The sequence below is a fragment of the Oenanthe melanoleuca genome, chromosome 18, assembly GCF_029582105.1.
Source record: "Oenanthe melanoleuca isolate GR-GAL-2019-014 chromosome 18, OMel1.0, whole genome shotgun sequence".
NCBI lineage: Eukaryota > Metazoa > Chordata > Aves > Passeriformes > Muscicapidae > Oenanthe > Oenanthe melanoleuca.
In genome coordinates, this window is record NC_079351.1 from 5,592,909 (window position 1) to 5,612,844 (window position 19,936).

The following is a 19,936-nucleotide window of genomic DNA, read 5'->3' on the forward strand; positions in this document are numbered from 1 at the left end:
TTTAGTTGTACATTAAACTATTGCATTTCTACCCTACTGTTTCACTCTTTAGTTGGCTGTTGACCTAAATTAACCAAAAGTCAGAAAGATGTCAGCAGCCAAGGGGAGCTGTTTTGTTTGATGTACTATAAACTATGCAACAGAGTCAATATTTCATGGAATTGAGAACATCACAAAAAGAATAATATGTTGGTTGCTTTTTTGACCTCTTCAGCCTCTTGAAGATAAGCAGCAAGTCTTGGAGCTCCCTGCAGAGGGAATCCGGGTTGCATTTGAGTGTATCTTAAGTCTTGAAAGTATAAGAGGATTGAACATGAGAAAAAGATTTTTATTCCAGAGAAAAGGATCTATTGCACCTAAATTCTTCATTAAGATGTAGATAGGTACCATTGTGTACATGCACTGTTATGGAATCTAATTTTAGAGGAAGATATAATTAAAATAGAAATAAGCTATTTGGAAAACTGCAGATTGAAATACAGTGAATGACTTTGAAGTGCAGCATATGTTTATCTTGCTTTTGTTTTCTGAGCTTTGTGACAGAATCCACAAACATGATCCACATTTGCTGATCATGTTAAAATAACCTTGTAGATAGGGGCTGTCTGCATGTTTGTTCTCAGTTGCTGGAGAGCTCATTCTGTTTGAAGCTTAGTTATGAGATAATGAAATGATTCAGCTTTATCCCTATGAAAAACACCCAGTGACAGGGCCCAATGTCCTAAAGTTGTGTCAGGGGAGGTTTAGGCTAGATATCAGGAAAAGATTCTTCCCCAGAGGGTGATGGGGCACTGAAGAGGCTCCCCAGGGTGGTGATCATGGCAGCAAGAGCTCCAGGAGTGTTTGGACAATGCTCTGAAACAAAGGGTGGGATTGTTGGGTGTCTGTGCAGGGCCAGGAGCTGGACTGGATCTTTGTGGGTCCCCTTGGAGCTCAGGATATTATGTTATTCTAAGTTTAATCTCTTTCAGGGGCAAGGGAAACAGACTACCCTGCAGGAGAAGAAGGGTCCCAGGAAGCTGATTCCAGCCAAGTGGACAAATCCTCCCTGTGTGGCAGTATGACCAGCAACAGCTCTGCTGAGACTGACAGCCTGCTGGGGGGCATCACTGTGGTGGGCTGCACTGCTGAGGGTCTCACAGGGGCTCCTGCTGCCCACGACACCAATGGGGCCTCACCTGTGGCAGAGCAGCAGTCAGGTATGTGATAAACACTGCAGGTGTGCCAGGGCTGGCCAAACACCTCGAGATGCAGCTGGAAATAAGTGTTGCAACTGCTGAGGTTAACAGTGTGAGCTGTGCTAACACAAACTCTCTGTACATCTGTAAATTGTAACTGAAAGCATTGTGGAGGTGGCATGAAATGGGAATTGGCAGCTGCTTCATGCAGGTCCTTTTTGAGAGAATTCTTGTGCTTGCTCTAGAGAAAGATTTTAATGTATTATATGAAATGCAGATCTTCCCAAAGAGTGACTAAAATAAATGCCTTGGATTCTGTCAAGTCTCTATTAAGACTTAAGTGAAACTGATTATTTCATAGACATTTTTATTGGTTTTGGTCATTTGTCCTGCAGAGCTGTATGGTGATATGATTGTCAGTGGGTATGTGGTGGTTGGCCTCATTCACTGCTGTCCTAGTTAATCATTTAATGGCCAGTCTCAGCCATCAGTCACTGGGCTGATACTTAAAAGCCATTTCACATTTGTTTATACAGTCCAACCTGCTAAAATTTGGGCATTTCTGATGTGATGTTTTTGATTCTGATGTGGAAATTTTAACTGTCTGGCTATAACAGTTATTCACTTCAGTTTTAAGTATCAAGTTCTGGCTGTTTTAAACAATTCTATCACAGCTGTTAAAAAGTTTTTCAAATTTGTTTGTTTCATAGATATTGCAACTGAAAGTAATTCAGTAGATGAGAACATTCCAACGGCAGAGGAGGCAACAGAAGCAACAGAAGTCAATGCAGGGACAGGAGAGGACACAGCTGATATTGCACAAACTGGAGTCTACACAGAGCATGTCTTCACAGATCCCTTGGGAGTGCAGCACACAACAGAGGCATCTCCAGTCTATCAGCCTAAGTACCTAGTCTCAGTCTTCATACCTCTTCAAATATATTTAAGAAAAGAAATATAATGTTTGTTGGAACATAGCATGGAGACAAAATGACTACTTTTTTTTCTTTTTTTTTTTTCTTTTCCTTTCAAGTGTCTTGAGGTTTATAGTAGTCTTTGGTACAAGACTGTGCTTTGTGACTCTCTTCTGCCATTCCCCAGAGATAATAATACTGACAGGCTTGAATGGAACCTGGTTTTCCTTGTAAAAGTAAATGTGCACTTGAAGAAATTAATTGTTATTGATGTTTTCATCTGTATTGTACTTTCATGTGTGGTTACTGTGTTTTTAAACACCTCATGTATTTCAAAAGCCAGTGTAGAAACTCAATAGTGAAGTAAACACCTGGGTTGTAGCCTGAGTAATCTGTGTACTCCATTAAATGTATTTTTGCTGGTGTTTTTTTCCTAGTACTGAGTCAGAGTTATATAAGGATGTTGCAGTTCTGCCAAATGAGCAAGATCTAGTGAGAGAAGAAGCACAGAAAATGAGTAGCCTTTTACCAACTATGTGGCTTGGAGCACAGAATGGATGGTGAGGAACTGCTAATCTTGTTACATTTATTTATAATAATTACTTTCAACTTCTTGTGCCTACAGGCCTGATAACCACCTCAAGTCAAGATTAAGCATAGGATGATCTCAAGAGAACCAAAACTTTGAATACTGTGCTGCATTTTTAGGCATAATAGAATTCAAAGGAAATATTAGCAAGCCCTTTTTTGATAGATAATGCTTCATCTGCAGAGAAGTTCTGGGGTTCTTTTGTAGTCAAAGAAGTTATGGTCTGTTAATTCCATAACTTTCAGTAGTTTAGTATGCTAGAAAAATGTATTGTAATTTTTACTGCAGATGGATCTGCAAGGGAGTTTGTAATGCTTTAGGCCTCTGCAAAAGCCATTCTGCAGCTCATGTAGTTCTTCCTCTGAGTGTATACATAATTTCCAGTGGAAGATGAAAACTTATTTTCCCTTTGATTGTGGATTTCAGTTTATTAGAGTTTTGCTTGTGGTTGTTTTTCTATGGTAGTGCTTTTAATCCCTCCTGATTTGTCTTTGCAGCCTGTATGTTCATTCATCAGTGGCCCAGTGGAGGAAATGTGTTCATGCCATTAAACTTAAAGATTCTATTCTCAGTATTGTGTAAGTCCTGAAAGAATATCATGTAAATCATAATGAATTTCTGTTAAAATACTTTCCAAAGTAGTTTTATATTTCCTCCTCAGATATTGGGAATGTCAGTTGCCATAACTGCCTGCATGCTCTTTGAGGGACAGTGGAAAACTTCTGGGGAGTAAGGAAAATAAAAGGAATTTTATATACATGGTGGAAATACATAGCCCAAAGGATGAGCTGTAGCTATGCAAACAGTTATAGGTTCCTATCTTTGCTGTTTTCTTCAGGCTTTGTAGCCAGGATATATTTCAAGCTCTCTGAACTGGATTTTGACCCTTTGTTACATCCCTTCTCTTGAGCTATATTTTAGAAATCAAAACACTGGGGCTAATGTGACTGTAAAAGATATGACTGTAAAAATATGCTGAAATATCAAATGCCTAGCTTTAAACCTGCCTTCTGAGCAGAGCAGTCTAACAGAGTGTGTTGTTGTTGCTCCTTTTTCCCAGACATGTCAAAGGAATAGTCTTGGTTGCACTGGCAGATGGGACACTGGCAATTTTTCACCGGGGAGTTGGTAAGGATTGTGTTGCATCTGGAAACCAGGGAGTTTTTTAACAGCGGTCAGGAAAGAAATGTGCCATTTCCATGTTTTGATAATGTATTCCCCAATGACCTTTTTCTGGGTTGTCATGAGAAATATTTCTTGTTATTTCAGTTGCAAATTCAAGGACTGTTTTTGCACTGTGTGGTGCATTCATATGGAATATTTTCTTACTCTGAAATAGAGAATGGGATGGATCTGAGCCAAATAGGGGAAAGCCATCTGAAAGTCCTTTAATCATCATCTCTCTTGCTATTTCATTGTGCTCAATAGTCATGTCTTCTTCTTTATTAGTGTTAAACATTGTCTCTGGGCAATGAGAATTTTGTAAGCATCCCTTCAGAATTTCTGCCCAAACTGCTCCTGAACCAGCTCCATTTGTCAGCCTCCAGAAATAGACCTAGAGGGGAAGGTCTTAATATGAACTTACCTATTAGCTTGTTTTTTCACCCTGTTCATTTCATCTTTCCCTTGTGATGCTTAAATCCTTGTGCTCAGCATTTAAAATAATTAAAAAGGTTGCACAACAGTAATGCAAATACTGGAAAAGGTGCATCTGGGATGAAGTTGTTTTTAGTGGTTTTGTTTTGTTTATTTTGTTTTGTTTATTTATTTTGTTTGTTTTGTTTTGTTTATTTTTTTAAAACCCACTGCAGTGGCTTACAATACCTAAGCCTTTCTAGTGAAGGTCATTGATGATCTGTGGCCTTAGTTCAGTCTACAGGAGAATTTTACTTGGTGTTGAATGACCAAATTTAGTATAATTTTAGTAGATTTCATATCTACTAAATGTTTTTTTTAAGAAATTTTAGATTTTCTTTTTAAAGATCTTGCAGCATAATTTAAAAAATCTGCACTGAACACTTCTGTGTTAGGCCAGCAGCAGGTGCCTGTGGGAAGCTGTTTGTTTGTTGAAGGTGTTTCAGTTTTGGAGCCAGGCATGAGACTGAACACACGAGTTCATGCAGCAACAGCCTAAACCTATTGATGGGCACCCCTTTTATAGGGGCTTCCAAATTCCTTCCAGAAAAAGACTTTTAAGATAGTTGCTTGTACTTTTAATTTTCCTTTAACTAAGCACAAGTTCCTATGAGTTTTGCTTTTTGTTTTCCTCCTGTTTATGCAGATGGTCAGTGGGATTTGACCAACTATCACCTCCTGGACCTGGGCCGGCCGCACCACTCGATCCGGTGCATGACCGTGGTACATGACAAGGTCTGGTGTGGCTACAGGAACAAAATCTATGTTGTTCAACCAAAGGCCATGAAAATAGAGGTAAGTTCCAATGGTGATTCAAATAATGAAATGTTGTGTTTTAATGCTGTGGCTCAGACTCCAGTGTAACTTCAGAAACATCTGTTTTCATCAATATGGAAACAGGCTGCCTAGCAAATTTTTTAAACTAAATAGTTTTTTTGGGAGACTTAAAGCTGTGATGAGACAGTTCTCACTTATTGAAACCAGTTCTTGGGAGATTTAGTTTTCCACTTTTACCTGGCTAGAAACTGGAAGGTGTCCTTGTGCAGAGCTTGCAAGGCCATCTCCCAGCTTATTCTGTATGCCTCATTTTGTTCACCCACATGCAGAGGTTTGGAAAGTACTCTCCTTCCAGTTAGAGAATAGTTTTTACAAAGTGTGTGAGCTGGTGTTTTATCTGTGGTGTTTAGTCTGTCACCTCAACAGCAGAAAGTGGCTGAGGTTTCTACAAGCCTTAAGCAATAGAAGTGCTTCAGCTCCTGCTGGCTGGCCTGAGACATGGGCAAGGCTTTTGAGGGTGACTGCTCAGCTCCTCTGAAAATTTCAATCACCCAATAATAGCTTGCTTTTGTGAAGGCTATAAATATATATGGGAAAACTGAAATGAAGTGCATATAAAAGTGAAATTGATTGTTTTGCTGGTGGATAGTGTGTATTTTGCACAGGTGGAGTTGTTTATGATAGTCAGTCATGATGGGACAAGGAGGAAATAGACTTTTTGGGCACTTCCACCTTGTGCTGTGACAGCAGGATCTCAGCCAAAAAAAAGGCTCCAGGTTCAAGGGAGACAGAAGCTGCAGCAGGCTGGGATGAGATGTGTAAATGAAGACAGAGTAGGAAATTACAGCTTTGAGATCACACTTGGGGAAGGGAATCAGCAATTTTAGAGCATCACATGCTATTTGTGATAGAGCTAAACACTTCTGTGATCTTGCAAATCAGAGCCTTGTGCTTGATTTTAAATTGCCAGTTCCCACTGCGTGAGGGTAACAGAGAAACCTTTCTTACTCTTCCCTTGGTTTTACCTTGTGGTTTGAACCCCAATGTTTGATAGAAGTCCTTTGATGCCCACCCGAGGAGGGAGAGCCAAGTGAGGCAGCTGGCGTGGGTGGGGGACGGGGTGTGGGTGTCCATCCGCCTGGACTCCACCCTGCGCCTCTACCACGCGCACACCTACCAGCACCTGCAGGACGTGGACATCGAGCCCTACGTCAGCAAAATGCTTGGTGAGTGCCCAGGGACACTGCTGACTTCTGTCTGTCTGCTGCTGCCTTCTCCTGCCGGGGATCAGGCAGTTCTCCCTGCAGGTTTGGGGTAAGGGTGGGTGGAAAGGCCGGTTCAAATCAGTTTGTGCAAACTTCAATCTGGAAGTAGAAGCCTGAGTCATGTGAAGCATGATGGGGGTGATGGGTCATCTGTTGACCTTACCTGGTGTGTAAAGTGTCCTTAAAAACTCAGAACTAATGAGGAAAATGGTGGTTGAGTTGGGCAGGTACCAACAGAGACACTACAACCTTTCTCAATTTTTTTTTTATACTGATACATTTTTTTACAGCTAAAAATGGCAAGAATCTATTACCTGCCTAGAAAAATTGCCTCTTTTTTCAAAAAACCCCCCTCAAAATAGTGAATTTTTATTGCTGTTGAGCCTAGTAAGCTTTCTGATTTTTTTCTTTACTATCTGTATAAGAGCAATTTGACCACCTACATTGCATAACAAATACAGGTAATTAGGCTCTGGGAAATCCTTCACAGGTCACTGCTGTGCATTGCACGTGGCTGCCTTCTGCTCCCCTCATCATGCCAATGAATGAGAAATTAATTTTAATGGATGACAAACCACTATCTTATATGTGTAAATTCACTTTTTTGTTTTAGAAGCTGGTAAGCCCCAAAAGATTTTATTGTGCAGCATTAAGGAGCTGTTATCTCCTTTTTTGCTTTCTCATGGCTAATGTTATACTGCAAGAGTCTCAATTTAATTGCAGTGCTGTAACCTTCTAGGTTATCTTTACAACTTAAATGTGCTCCCCTATTTTGTTTCTGTCAGAAGTGGGAGGGAATTACATGTCTGTGTGATTTGGGAGTTCTCTGTTGTAGAGCTAAAATTATTCTTGCTCGTAATTTTTGATGAAAAGCATCTTTTGTTTTTAGGTACTGGTAAACTGGGATTCTCATTTGTGAGAATCACAGCACTTATGGTGTCTTGTAATCGTTTATGGGTAGGAACAGGAAATGGTGTCATCATCTCCATTCCATTAACAGAAAGTAAGTAAAATATCAATGAATAGCACTGTGCAATATGCTGTAGGCATAAAAAAAGAGTATTGAACAGCATTCAGATGCTTGCTAATGGATAGAAAGCTTCACTGCCAGGTCTGACCCTTTGAGGTTTGTAACAGATCAGGACTGTGTGATGTTTAGCACCTAAATCTGTGTATGTGGTTACAATTACTCTGAGAAAATAACACATCTCCAGAACCTCCTGTACTGCTGTTTGAGCAGAGTTGGCTTGAATCAAAGGGATACCTCGAAACCTTAGAGGTATTCTGAGCATTGGCAGCATTGATAGAAGTTTATTGCTTATACCAGACATCATTAGTTTTCTAATTAATGTTATTTTTGATTGCCATATGATCACAAAGTGGATTTTTATTTGATTTGAGCAGGTTGGTTTTGTTGCTAATACAATTTGATTTGCTTTAGTTCTTGAGAATTCATCACAAAGTGGTATAAAGGACAGGAACAGCACTGGAAATAGCACAGACTGCTTTAAAGGGCATGTTCAGAGTTATAGGAGTGTAAACACAATTTTCAAACAGGACACTAACATCCAGGTCAAATTCCAATCATGTAAATCCTGATTTTTGCTTAATAACAGACCTCAGACTCTTGTCATAGGCTGAAAGTAATTGAGGGCACTTGAACCTCAGGAGAAAAGAACAGCTCAAGGACAAACCAAGTCTTAAATAGGCAAAGCTTGGGAAGAATTTCTGTGTAAATTGATTGCATTTAAACAGTAAAAAAAAGCCTCAACACTTGTGCCTGAGACTGATGTTATAACAGGTGGACAGAAGTTTCAGAAAATAAAATGCAGACTTTTGACAGTCCTAATTGTACTGTTGTTACCTAGAAAATAGTGCAGTCTGACAGGTGAAGTTTTAGGGTGATTTAATAGTGAAAACTCTTCATGTTGTATCTGCTTTGTTGAACACATGCATTGTTTCTCATATTGTTCCATTGCATTGTCCATCCATTCAGTAACTTTTTTTTGCCTTGCATGAATGTATTAAGGAAGGACAGACTTCCTGTCATGGATTTTGAGACACTTTAAATCATGCTTTCAAAAATTACAGCTCTTAATTTGCATCAAGCTTCATTTAATGTTTCCAGAGGAGTTTGTTTTAAACCAGAAGTGAACATGAAGAAATCCCTATTAAAGCTGTTCAGTTTCATTTCAGTTCTGTTGGTTGGTTGTGGGCCAGAATAGCCTTTTAGGGGTAGCCTGATAGTGGGGCTGAGAACCCTGGTGAGAAATATTAATGGTTTTTAAAAGCAGTTACATCCTTGCATGAGCAGTGGCATCTCTCAGTCCCCTGGGTCTCAGTAGCAGATGATGTTCCAAAAGGGTACTTGAAAACATGAGTACTTCTATATTATTCTGAAGCCTCCTGCCAAGGAAAGAGAGAAAGGGGAAACATTGCTGATCAATAATAAACCTAAAAATACGTGACAGTGCTTTTGTGGTCTATTTTGTACTGAAACTTCTATAATAAGATGCTGTTCTTTGTGACTTTTGATTGAAACTTCTGTAATTAAATATCTATTGGTTTTTTTTAGGAGCTAAAATTTTAAGCTCTACCTTATCAAAAAACCAAAATATGAGTGGTGGGTTCTCATTAATCCTTCTCCTCTACTGTCATACCTATCCATTTCCCCTTTCCTCCTTTCTCACTAGCTGTAATCCTCCACCAGGGACGTTTACTGGGGCTGCGGGGTAAGTGCAGATCCTGAACCAAAACCTATTTTCAGGCTTCTAATAGCCACTTTGAGGCTGTTTCCCACTCTTTATAGATTTACCCTTTGTATGTTCCTAAATGTTTTTCCACTTGCAGTTACTGCATTGCAGCAGTTTTATGTTTGCTAAATGGCCACCAATCTGCTCAGCAGTTTAGCATATCATCCTGTGTTGCAGCTGAACTCTCATATAGACTGTTTTTCTTCCAGCCAATGTGATACCACATCTTATAACTTTGTCATTAATCCACATCATTTGCTGTCTTGTTACAAATCACTGTTTCTTTCACTACTTTGATAGTCTGGAATGGAGATGGCTTGTATGTCTAGCATGAGTACTTCTCTGGTTTAATGTATTTTAAAACTTCTCAGTAAAATCTAGATGTAGAATGATCTAGGGTAGCTCTTTCATGCCCACAGGTGGCTGTTTCTAGAGGGGCATACATTATTAGTTGGAATGAAACTGTATTTAATTACATGTTTAAGTACATGGAATTTGCTCATACTGAAACACGTAAGAGGTACTTATTTTCTATGAAAGGTACAGTCCTGTCACAAATTATTTTTTCCCAAAAGTAGGATATTGAAATCTGGTGTTTATGCTAGACTAATAAGAATCCTGCTCCATTTTCTGATGTACTTAAAATAACGAAGCATGCAATCTTTTTCTTTCCAGCTCTGTCTTGAATTGGCATTGCTGCCCTCCTGTTTCATTTTTATCTAAGTTGGCTTTAGCTTTTAGATGGTACCATAAGGTTTCTTAACAAATAACCACTTCAACAATTTGTTTTTTGAAGTAGAAAACATCTCCTCTTCTTTTACAGCCAATAAATCAGCAGCAGGCTCTGGAAACCGTCCAGGGAGTGTGATCCGTGTGTATGGAGATGAGCACAGTGACAAAGTAACTCCAGGGACATTCATCCCCTACTGTTCCATGGCACATGCACAGCTCTGCTTCCACGGCCACAGGGATGCTGTGAAATTCTTTGTTGCAGTACCAGGTGAGGTTTTGTTACCATCCTGAAAAGGGTTTTTATTTTGTTTGGGTTTTTTGTTTTGTTGTTGTTGTTTTTTTCCTTCATTCACATAGTTAAACTCAGTGTTTAGGCTAAGATAGCAAGAGTATGAATTCATACTTTTAGAAACAATGTACTGTATTTAATTACAAGACTTGTCTGATTGCTAAGTGCAGCCCTGTTTAATGGGAGGAAAGGGGATTGATCATAAGCAAAGACTTCACTTCTCTCGGGGAAAAAGGTGCTATGCTAAGTGAGTTTTTGCCTGTTAAGAAGGCCCTCAACTGCTTTAGGCATTGTCATCCAGTGACCAAGCACAGAAGGTTTTACTCTGAGATAGGGCATAAAAAAGTGTTCTGTTTTTCACCCAGGTCAGGTTGTTTGTCCTCAGAGTAGTGGTGGAACAGATCTAACAGCTGATAAACAAGCCCAAGAGTCCTTCAACCAGAGTCCCTTAAAATCAATATTGGTGATAAGCGGTGGAGAAGGATACATTGACTTCAGAATGGGTAAGAAACCTGAGCTTTAAATGAGTCACACTTGATACTGAAAGGGTATTAACCACATAAAAAGTGCTGCTGTAATTGCAGTGAGTGCATTTGTGTGGTCAGTATATACAGTTTTTACCATACACTGCAGTATGTTTGTTCTGACACATGCCTTCAGCTTCTCCTCCTCCTCCCAGTAAACTATGACCTTTGGGATGACTGTGTAAGCAGGTCTATTTGAAACTCTGCTACCACCTTCCTGTTATGCTTTCAGTCTTTCTTTGGCAAGTTAATCTTCTGTCTGAAACCTCTGGAAAACATGTCCTTAGTTAGTTAAATATGCAGCCTGACTGAAAACAAGTCGTGTTAAGTGAAGAATGCTCAGTGTAAAATTTACTCATTTTTGAGTGGGAAGGAATAAAGTAGATCACTTATCTCTGCATGCCCATTATATTTGATCACTGCTTTTCTTGGATAGCACTTTTGCATGATCTAGCCCATAAAAGAATTCTTGTGTAAACATGTATCTCCTTTTTTAATTGAACTCTGTAGGAAAATTAAGTGAGAGCTGTTGTGATTCTGTGCTTATAATCTGCAGCTGGAGACCTTTGGTATAAAAAGGTGTCACAACTCTTGGACCTGCTTTTGACCTTTTGCCTCTGTCTATATTCTTTCAAAATCAACCAGACAGAAAAATAACCCACATAAACCATTACAAAGGAAAATCCAGGAAGGCCATCCCAAATCCTGTCATCCCACTAATCAGTGACAAGCAGGTTCCTGGGGTGATGTGTTGGATTTCTGTGGGAGGCAGGGCTGGAGGAAGTTCTGTGCCACAGTGCAGTAAGGCTCAAGTGCTGCAGTCACTGCAGGGCAGCTGGAACAGCCACATTCCAAATGCTCCTTTTGCTCTCCCTGTGAGCTCAGTGCCAGTGCTGCCTTAGCCCAGCCAGTGCCACATGAGCCCAGCAAACTGGTCAAGAGCAATTTGGGACTGCTCTGTGTTTAGCTCCCTCAGCCTTCCAAAGGAGTCCAACCAGGACAACAGCCAGAATTTGATCTGGCACCTTCCTGAAGGTGGAGGTCAGTTCCTGTTTTGTCTGGTTAAAGTGAGCTCCTGGATTGATGGTCCTGGCTGTCCATGAGCAGTTCAGTGTCACCTTTGGTCCCAGTCAGCTCCTGTCACCCAGAGCTCAGTGCAGCTACAAAGCTGCTCTTTTTGAAGAGCAGTAATGGAGGATGTGCTCAAGGCTGTCTTTGCTGCTGTGGGTGGAGTTGTGACAAGCTGGAATGACTGGAACAGGAGGAAAGAGTGGGAAAGGTTGACAATAGACATGAATGTTGTGTTGTCTCACATGTGCTCAATTACAGCTCTTGTCCCAGGGCATTTATGTTTGGGTTTGTCCCAGAGTGGCAAAACCATCTCAAACTGGTCGTTTGCAGATTAGGTCTCTACATTAAAGAGTTGCAAGTAATAAAACATGTAGAATATGGATACTTATGGAACTGCCATTATTTTTTGGGCTAGAAATAAAGGATATGGCCAGCAGCATGCTGGGCTCTGAGATAATTATGCAACACACTCTGTTTGCATTCACAGACTTTAATATGTTTTTATATCAGCATATGGCAACATTGTCTTTTTAGTGTTTTTCTTGTCGTGGTGCATGTGGTGTTGATGCTGTTCTGGTCACTGGCTGCCTCAACCAAAGCTGTTTTTTCCAGGTGATGAAGGAGGAGAATCTGAACTCCTGGGAGAAGCTCTACCACTTGAACCTTCTGTAGCCAAAGCTGAGAGGAGTCACTTAATAGTGTGGCAAGTCATGTGTGGCAGTGAGTGAGCCTGTAGGATGCAGTTGGAGACCTTAAAAATGGGGGGAGGAAAAAAAAAAAAAAAAGCTTCTGCATGTTTTTTTTATTTTGTGAACCTGTTTCACTACATGATGTTGAAGCATTTCTTTGCTGTTTAACTTTATATTGCAGACCTGTCATACCTTTAGCTATACAGGAATTAGCTTGTGCTGTTTTACTGCACCCGTGTTGAATGGAACAGTGTGAGGAAATCAGATGTTTCTCCAGCTGGTGTGCACACCACAGTGAGCAGCTGAGACAGTTTTACTGTACCACAGCAATCTCATGTGTTCACTTCTTTGGTAGTCTCACTTGAGTTCAGCTTTGTTCCAACTGAGCTTCATTTCACTGTTAATGCATTGGGTGAAACAGCAAAGTTATTCCCAGAGTATGAAAAAAATGGACAAATTAGAAGATGGATTATTAAGACTCATCCAAATACTCAGTGAGGGCTAAACTAAAGCAAACTGTATTTCAGCTTTTGTTTTCAGTCCTGGGAAATCTTGCTCATACAGTGTACATGGTTTAATTAGTTACATTCTTCAGAATTTGTGGGGGGAAAGAGGAGGCTGTATAGGAATTAAAATGAAAATATTTAAATAAAATCGTATTTTCACTATTGAACTTCAAAGTTTGAGAGCTGCTGCCCTCAGTAATGAGCAATTTTGAATATCATGTTTTTCCATCTCCCTCACATGGAACAACTCTGTTTCCAAAGGGTATTCTTAGGTTGATATAAATTGGAAAATAACTGTAAAATTCTCAAACAGGGGATATGTTTTGTTCTTTTCTTGTCTTAACTCCTTATGTCCTAAGCACTTAGAATGATCTTCTCTGCCTAGCTGGTCAAACTCTTAAGGCACTATGTGTGTGAAGGTTGGAGACCTCAATTAGAGCATGAGAAAAGACTGAAAGTGTACAGGAAAAAGAAACACATTCTGCTCAAGTGAGATCATAAAGGAAGTGTAGTTCCAGATAATTAGGTACAAAATGTATTTTTTGTAGCTCCATACCCAAATTTATTAAAAAAAAAAAATTAAAAAAAAATTTAGCAACAATATTATCAGGTAACACAAAGACAGAGAAAATTACCAAAAGTCAGGAGACTAATATTAGGCTGACATTCTGTCTACTCACCATCTATTTTTTTAACCATAAATGTGAGTTTAAGACTGTCTTCCTTTTACATTGAAATTTCTGCATTAGTATCAGACCTAAGTTAAACACTTCATGATTTCTGTACTTCAGAAGATATAAAAAACTAGATTTGCTCTTTAATTTAGTGTCTGGAAAACAAAAGTTTTGAGGGGTTTTAGTAAACATCCAGCATTTATCCCCAAAAGGCTGGAGCTGTTCAGACTAGCAGAGAAATTTAGTAACTTGATTATGTGACAGAACTGAACAGTTTCAGAGGAGTAAATATAGAAACACTTTTTTAAAACTGCCTAAACATTTTTATGCAATAGGAGCAGTTCTGGTCTATCAGGCAAACATGTGTTTATATATTTTCTTAATTTTTTAAATGAACACATTTAGCTGAGGTCTATTGTGTAAATATATATTTAGGCAGCTTTTTCAAATGCATATCATAGCTGATAAACCAGAAAATCTCCATTCAGGTCTATTGGTTAGATTTATATGTATAAATACTTTTTAAGCAACATATTTTGTACACAGCTGTTCCTCTCGTAAATATGTATTTAGGACATGAACTATGTAGTAAAAATCCTTATTAAAGATGTTTAATACCTTGGTAGTATTTTTCTCTTCAGAATGCCAAAAGCAATGAGCATGTTGTTCATAATTTGCTTTCCATATTCATCTTGAATGTCACTCTTAAAGTACTTCGGCTTAAATATAAAGTCTGGAAGCTTATTAAAAATTATACAACTACTAATTATCCAAAAGTAACCTGAGTCAACACTCTTAGACCTATTTTAAACTTATAGGCATGTTTGCTGAACATGAAGCACATCTGAATTGACTAATGGGATTGGATGTCTTAAGAAAAATGCTGTCTAAACTTTTACTGTTGTGCAGAATCTTCACTGTGAGTGGTGCAGTTTAATTGCTTTTCCTGCCATTTTTTTTTTTTTCTCTTTGGAAAACACAATCTCCAAAGTTTTTTACTCACTGGTTGATTGTCACATTCTCATGTTTTTAGCAAAAAAAGCGCACAATTCTGTTCCTTGGTTCTGTGTAGGATTAATTTGTTCTTAGAGGCGAGCTGTTTTCTCTGGGTGGTGTTCCTGCTCCAGCTGGAGCAGTGCAACCTGGCAAGTGTGCACCTGCTCTGTTGCCAAATGGAGCTGGCCCACCGTGCCATTTTAGTCATTCCAGTGGGCCAGCCCTTGCAAATACTTCAGAGAATGATTGATTGCTTCTGTCCAAAAGTGGAAGGTTTTAAAGCAGACAGTAGTTGAACTGTGTAGCACTGTGGGTGTAGATAAAGGCATGTGCACTTCTCTGTATTTCTCATTTAAAAACGTTACCCCTGTCTAGGGGACAGTAGATTGACTGGGTCCCTGTTGCCATCACAGTGTGCTGGGCTGTATAAACTCCCCTTAAGGTCACTTTGAAAGGTGAATAAATCACACAAACCCCAGGCACTGGGATGACAATACACCCTCAACTCCGTCTCAAGAATGTGTTTATGCATTACACTCGTGATTAAAGCATCATATAAATAGGAGCTAATCTCTTGATAGCTACAGCTTGTTAATAGTTTGGAAACATTTCGAGCACAAAATCTGCAGCACATGACTTGCCTGGGTAGGGCTGTTTGCATGGTGAGGGTGAGGCTGCATTGTCCATTCCTTGGGAGGGTCTTCCTGTGCTGGATAGGACTGAGCTGACAGAGCGTAGACACTTTATCATAGGCTGCCTTAGTAACAAACAAATGTTAAATCTGTTTTATTATACTAACTGTTCTCAAGAACGTGTGTCTTTAAAAAATGCTGTGTAACTGAATATTTATTTCCATGTGAGTATTATAAAAGTTACCAAAGGATTAAACCTGACTTAGCACTCTGTAAGTGGCCCTGTTGAGTGGCCTTGTGAAGGCCCCACTCTGTAAAACGAGACACGGTAAACTCAAATGCAGTTCTTCTTTAGGGAAATTAAATGTTCTTTTCTAACAGGGTTATGCCATAATGTAACAACCTATATTGCACCTCAGAGCATTTTTCTATACACTAAATGTCTCTCCCACCCTCTAACAAGATTAAGTTTCCTTTATTAATTTTGTTGATGCACATTTCTCGATCTTTTAAACATATATTTTAAACATTTTATGGTCTGTAATTTTTGCAAGTTTTGTCTGTTGGACACTTTACGCTGAATTTTACTTGCCTCTGTAATCTGAGATGGATTCTACAGCGTTAAACTTGCTGTCTGTTAAAACTTGAGGCTTCTTTTCTGTGAGCAGAAGAGCTCATATAGCAGTGTAGTTATTTCAGTATTTATTTCTATTATTGAATCCATGAGGTTCAGAATGTAACTTTGTACATGAAATATATATAAATATGTATATGAAACATGTATTGGGTCAGTGTGTTCTTTGTAATCTCATGTTAATTTTGCAGAGTTTTGGTGCTATCAGAAGACACAATTTGGGGGGGATTTTACACTAACACCAAATATTGTCATTATCAATGATGTGTCTGAGTCAGTCCAGGACTAGTGTTATCCTGCTCTCTCTAAGGGGCCCAGACAAAAGGTGTGAAGAAAATCTGTGATGTCTGTGCCTCTCTTGAGATACAGATCTGGAGAAGATCTGCTTAATGCAGCTTAATGTCTGCTTAATGCTGACACTGAGATTTATTTTTGAAATTGTTTTAGCACAGATTCATCACAGCTCAAGTGCTCTCTGGTTACTTCCTGCTCAGCAAAGGAAATGATGTGTTTTTAAGGCAGAAGAATGAGGACATGGTGACTGCAGAAACAGAACGCTTGGCCAGAGCCAAGGTTTCATGTTTTCCCAGCTCTGCTGCCCCTTTCTAGGCAGGTTTGTCCCAGATGTGTGCCCTGATCAGTGTGTCAGGAGTGTCCCTAAGAGCCCCTGGCTATCCCAGAGGTGCAGCAAGCTGTGCTGGGGACACAAAGCCCCCCTGCCCTCCCTGTGAGTGCCACTGCAGGTGTTACTCTGCCCTTGGGCACTGGTGAAGGGCCCACATGAAGTTGTTTAAAACTTCCAGAACAAAAATGCTGCAGATTTATTTGCAGAAATGCATGTGCAAACACTGGAATCATGCTTGGATGAGAACCACCAAATGTCCTGTTGTACCACCTTGAGGCTTTATAAGCCTGGTCCTTAACACACCTACCATAATTTTTCCTTAGTGGAGTTTTCCTGCAAGATTTTTGCTTCCCCAGAACTGATCCTGATGCATTTCCCTCTCCTCACAGTAATGGTTCTGGGGCCATGTCCATTGCCAGGCAGGTCACACACTGCACTGTGCTAAAGCAGAGTGTGTCTGTATTAAAAGGGAAGAAACATCATCAATCTTCACTCTGGAGATGTTTCAGCTCTTCCAGCAGCCCTGGAGCCCCTCAGGTCTGTGTGTAAGTAATTGAATTTTTCAGATCTGTTGTTGAGAGAGATGTGAGAATAGAGTTGTGAACTGAGCTAAGGTGTTACAAGTGTTTGGAGACTGAAGTTTGAAGCCTTTGGAAATAACAAACCTGTCTGCACTGGGCATGGGATCATGGGGAAAAGCACTCACTGTTTCTGAGGCAGATTTCTAAAAAGTTCTCTCAGTTGTATCAGTCTCTACACAAACAGGTGTTCAGGGAAGAATATACACACTGTTAAACTTTTCCATACAAATGCTTTTATTGAAAAATACTTTTTTTGCTGAAAATTAAATCTCAGACTTACTGAGGGAGACTATTTCCCTTGTTCTACAGTGGAATGAATAGTTAACCAAAACCTGGGATTATTTTTTCCTTCACCTCCCATTTTCAGCATCCTGTCTGAGCAATACAGTCTGGAGCTGGTGCTAAACATCCTGGTAATGTCTGATGCACCAGTGCCCCTTAATTCTGCTGTAGAACTTGCTGTGAGGATCCTCTGGCCAGACACACACCAGCTCCTGGCAGAGCCTGCAGGACTCACTGTGGTTCTGTGTGGTTGCACTTTAAAAAAAAACCTATTTTGAGTGCAAATAGTTTCCTGCTTTTTAAAACACCTCAGGATGATGGTGGGAAGGGAACTGATGGGAAGAGATGTGGGTTGGTTATTACAGTGCTGGAGTGAGGAGCAGGAGCAGTCTGAGTTGTGACACAAGATGGTGCTCTAACAATTCAAACACAACGTGGAGAGCTCATTCTGCTGGAGCATTCCCTTCTCCAGGCCTGCAGCAGCCAGCCTCAGGCTCCCTGGAGCAGCTCTCCCAGCTGAAGCTGTTGTGTCTAAGGAAGGACAGAGGAGCCCAAGCACTTGGTCACTCTGGGGCTCAGGAGATGCTCCCCTGCCCTCACCCATGAGTGCTCCAGGTGGGATTTGTCTGTCTGGAGCTGGCACCTCCAGCCCAGCTCACCTAACATTTGGGAAGGGGAAAGCTTTTCCTTTATTGGACCAAGTCCTGCTGGGCACTGGGATGGAGCCAGGCAGGGTGGGGGACATGAGGTTTCTTGGCACTGCAAGGGCTGAGCAGCTGCTGCCCAGCACTCCCTGCTGCTTCTCCAGCCTCAGGGGAGCTCCTGTTTGCAGGTGGGATGTTAAAGGCCCCTTCACTCATTCCCTGCCTGAGAGCAGCAGTTCTAAGCCCATGAGCAGGTGTGGCTGCAGGGCTGGGGGGCTGATGCTCCTTACATCCACCCCAGACTTCCAGTGCCCAGGATCTGGGGCATGGTGTGGGGTGCTGCCATCTGCTCCTGAGTGCTGCTGTGTCCAGGGGCCTTCTGGGCTGTCTCAGATTTGGGGCTTAAATAAAGAGGAACAGGGAAGAAAACCCCAAAAAATCACATTGGAAACCTTCCCAGACATCACACCTGCTTTTCACTTCCACTTTCAGCACACAGGGCTGAGGTGGGATCAATGTCCTGGTGCCCTGGCTCAGGGCTGGCAGGGATGGAGCTGCCACCAGCTGAGCCCTTTGTGGTAGCAACTCTCTGTATTCCAGCAGGACTAAAAATCAGGAAATCAGAGAGCTCTGGTTTGCAAAGGCAGCTGGAATACTCTGGATAGTCTGGATGAGAATAATAGAAAATTTTGCACTTGTCCTGCCACTGCACAGGTGCTCCTGGCAATGCTGTTGCAGGGATGCAGGTGCCACACATGGATCTGTCCCTGCTTGGGGCATTTGGTTTCTGCTTCTGAGATGGCACAGAGGTATCTGTGGGATGAGCAGCACAGGATCAGGTGTGAAGTGTTTCAGTCTTTTCAGGCCAGACATGGTTTGGGGTGGGTAACTGCACAAGGAAATGTTAAAGGCTGATGGGGGAAGCTGAATCCAGGGGAGAAAAGGTGCTGAGGACTTTTTTGGCTGCTAATTGATGTGTTCAATGAGAGAACAGCAGGATGTGTGTGTGGGTGGGGAAAATTGAATCCTTGTCAAAATTGCCCAAAAGGTAATGAAATCCCTGAGATAAGAGAGAGGTGAATTGTGCAGCATCCACAAACCCATTAGAGTCCGGTTGACTCACTTGCAAATAAACACTGTGTGGGTGCTAGGGAGCTAAAAAAGCTCTTCTGCCCTTTGCAGATGTGCTTGTGTCTCATTTCCCCTGAGGAGGAAGGAAGGAGGGAGGAGGGATGGATGCTCAGAGGTTCAGGGGTGCAGCACCAGCCCCCCACCTTGGCATTGCAAACTCAGCACCAGACACAAGGTACCCATCCGTGCCTTGCTCAGGGCTGTGCAGGTTTCCACATGTGGGATGAGAAAACGAGGAAGGACTTTTCCAGAGGGAAGGAAGGCACCAGCAACATCCCAGCACCATCTGAGTGGCAGTACCAGCACCAGAGACCACCAGCACAGAATGAAGGTTTCATGTAAAAGGGGTGAGAAACAGCTTTACTGCTTTCTGGGTGATGATCTGCCATCAGCTGGGCACAGCAAGTCAATGACTGGCTTTTGCAAGCATTTTTAATGGTTCTCTGAACTTCCCAGGGTGCTCAGAAGGTCATTTCACCATAGCAACCTGCATCTGCAATGAAGCCCCAAATGTCACCTCTGGGCCAAAGCTGTGAGCAGAGGTGTGTGTGCAGCTCTGGGCACAGGGAGAGGTGGAGTTTTCACCATGATCCCTGTGGGGCTGCTCAGCCTGGCAGGTCTCAGCTCTTCACACCCTTCCAGGCCAGGCTCTGCTGCCATCCTGGTTTGCAGCAAGCTCAGAACCTCTTTGAAATGCCTGCAAAATGGCCTGAGATGGCCTCTTCTCAAAATCAAAATGGGGCAGGAGAGGGGGTTCCTCACTCCACTCAGCCTGGAAATCACACAAATGGGTCAGAAACCTTCAAAAGGAAGCA

The 19,936-nt window shown here is 41.2% G+C and overlaps 1 protein-coding gene across 4 annotated transcripts in view; it reads left to right on the forward strand.

Annotated features, from left to right (window-relative positions):
- Positions 1–16,005, forward strand: part of SPAG9 (sperm associated antigen 9) — a 60,566-nt gene extending 44,561 nt beyond the window's left edge. For 2 of the 4 annotated variants that reach the window (XM_056505632.1, XM_056505634.1), the window contains 12 exons: positions 972–1,199; positions 1,889–2,084; positions 2,530–2,652; positions 3,179–3,259; positions 3,742–3,809; positions 4,963–5,111; positions 6,148–6,319; positions 7,248–7,361; positions 9,052–9,090; positions 9,935–10,111; positions 10,498–10,635; positions 12,340–16,005. In XM_056505632.1, coding sequence (XP_056361607.1) covers positions 972–1,199; positions 1,889–2,084; positions 2,530–2,652; positions 3,179–3,259; positions 3,742–3,809; positions 4,963–5,111; positions 6,148–6,319; positions 7,248–7,361; positions 9,052–9,090; positions 9,935–10,111; positions 10,498–10,635; positions 12,340–12,455 — 1,601 coding nt within the window. In that variant the 3' untranslated portion in view covers positions 12,456–16,005. The remainder of the gene's footprint in view (positions 1–971; positions 1,200–1,888; positions 2,085–2,529; positions 2,653–3,178; positions 3,260–3,741; positions 3,810–4,962; positions 5,112–6,147; positions 6,320–7,247; positions 7,362–9,051; positions 9,091–9,934; positions 10,112–10,497; positions 10,636–12,339) is intronic. The other 2 variants (XM_056505633.1, XM_056505635.1) reach the window with 1 other exon arrangement.
- The last annotated feature ends 3,931 nt before the right edge of the window (positions 16,006–19,936 follow it).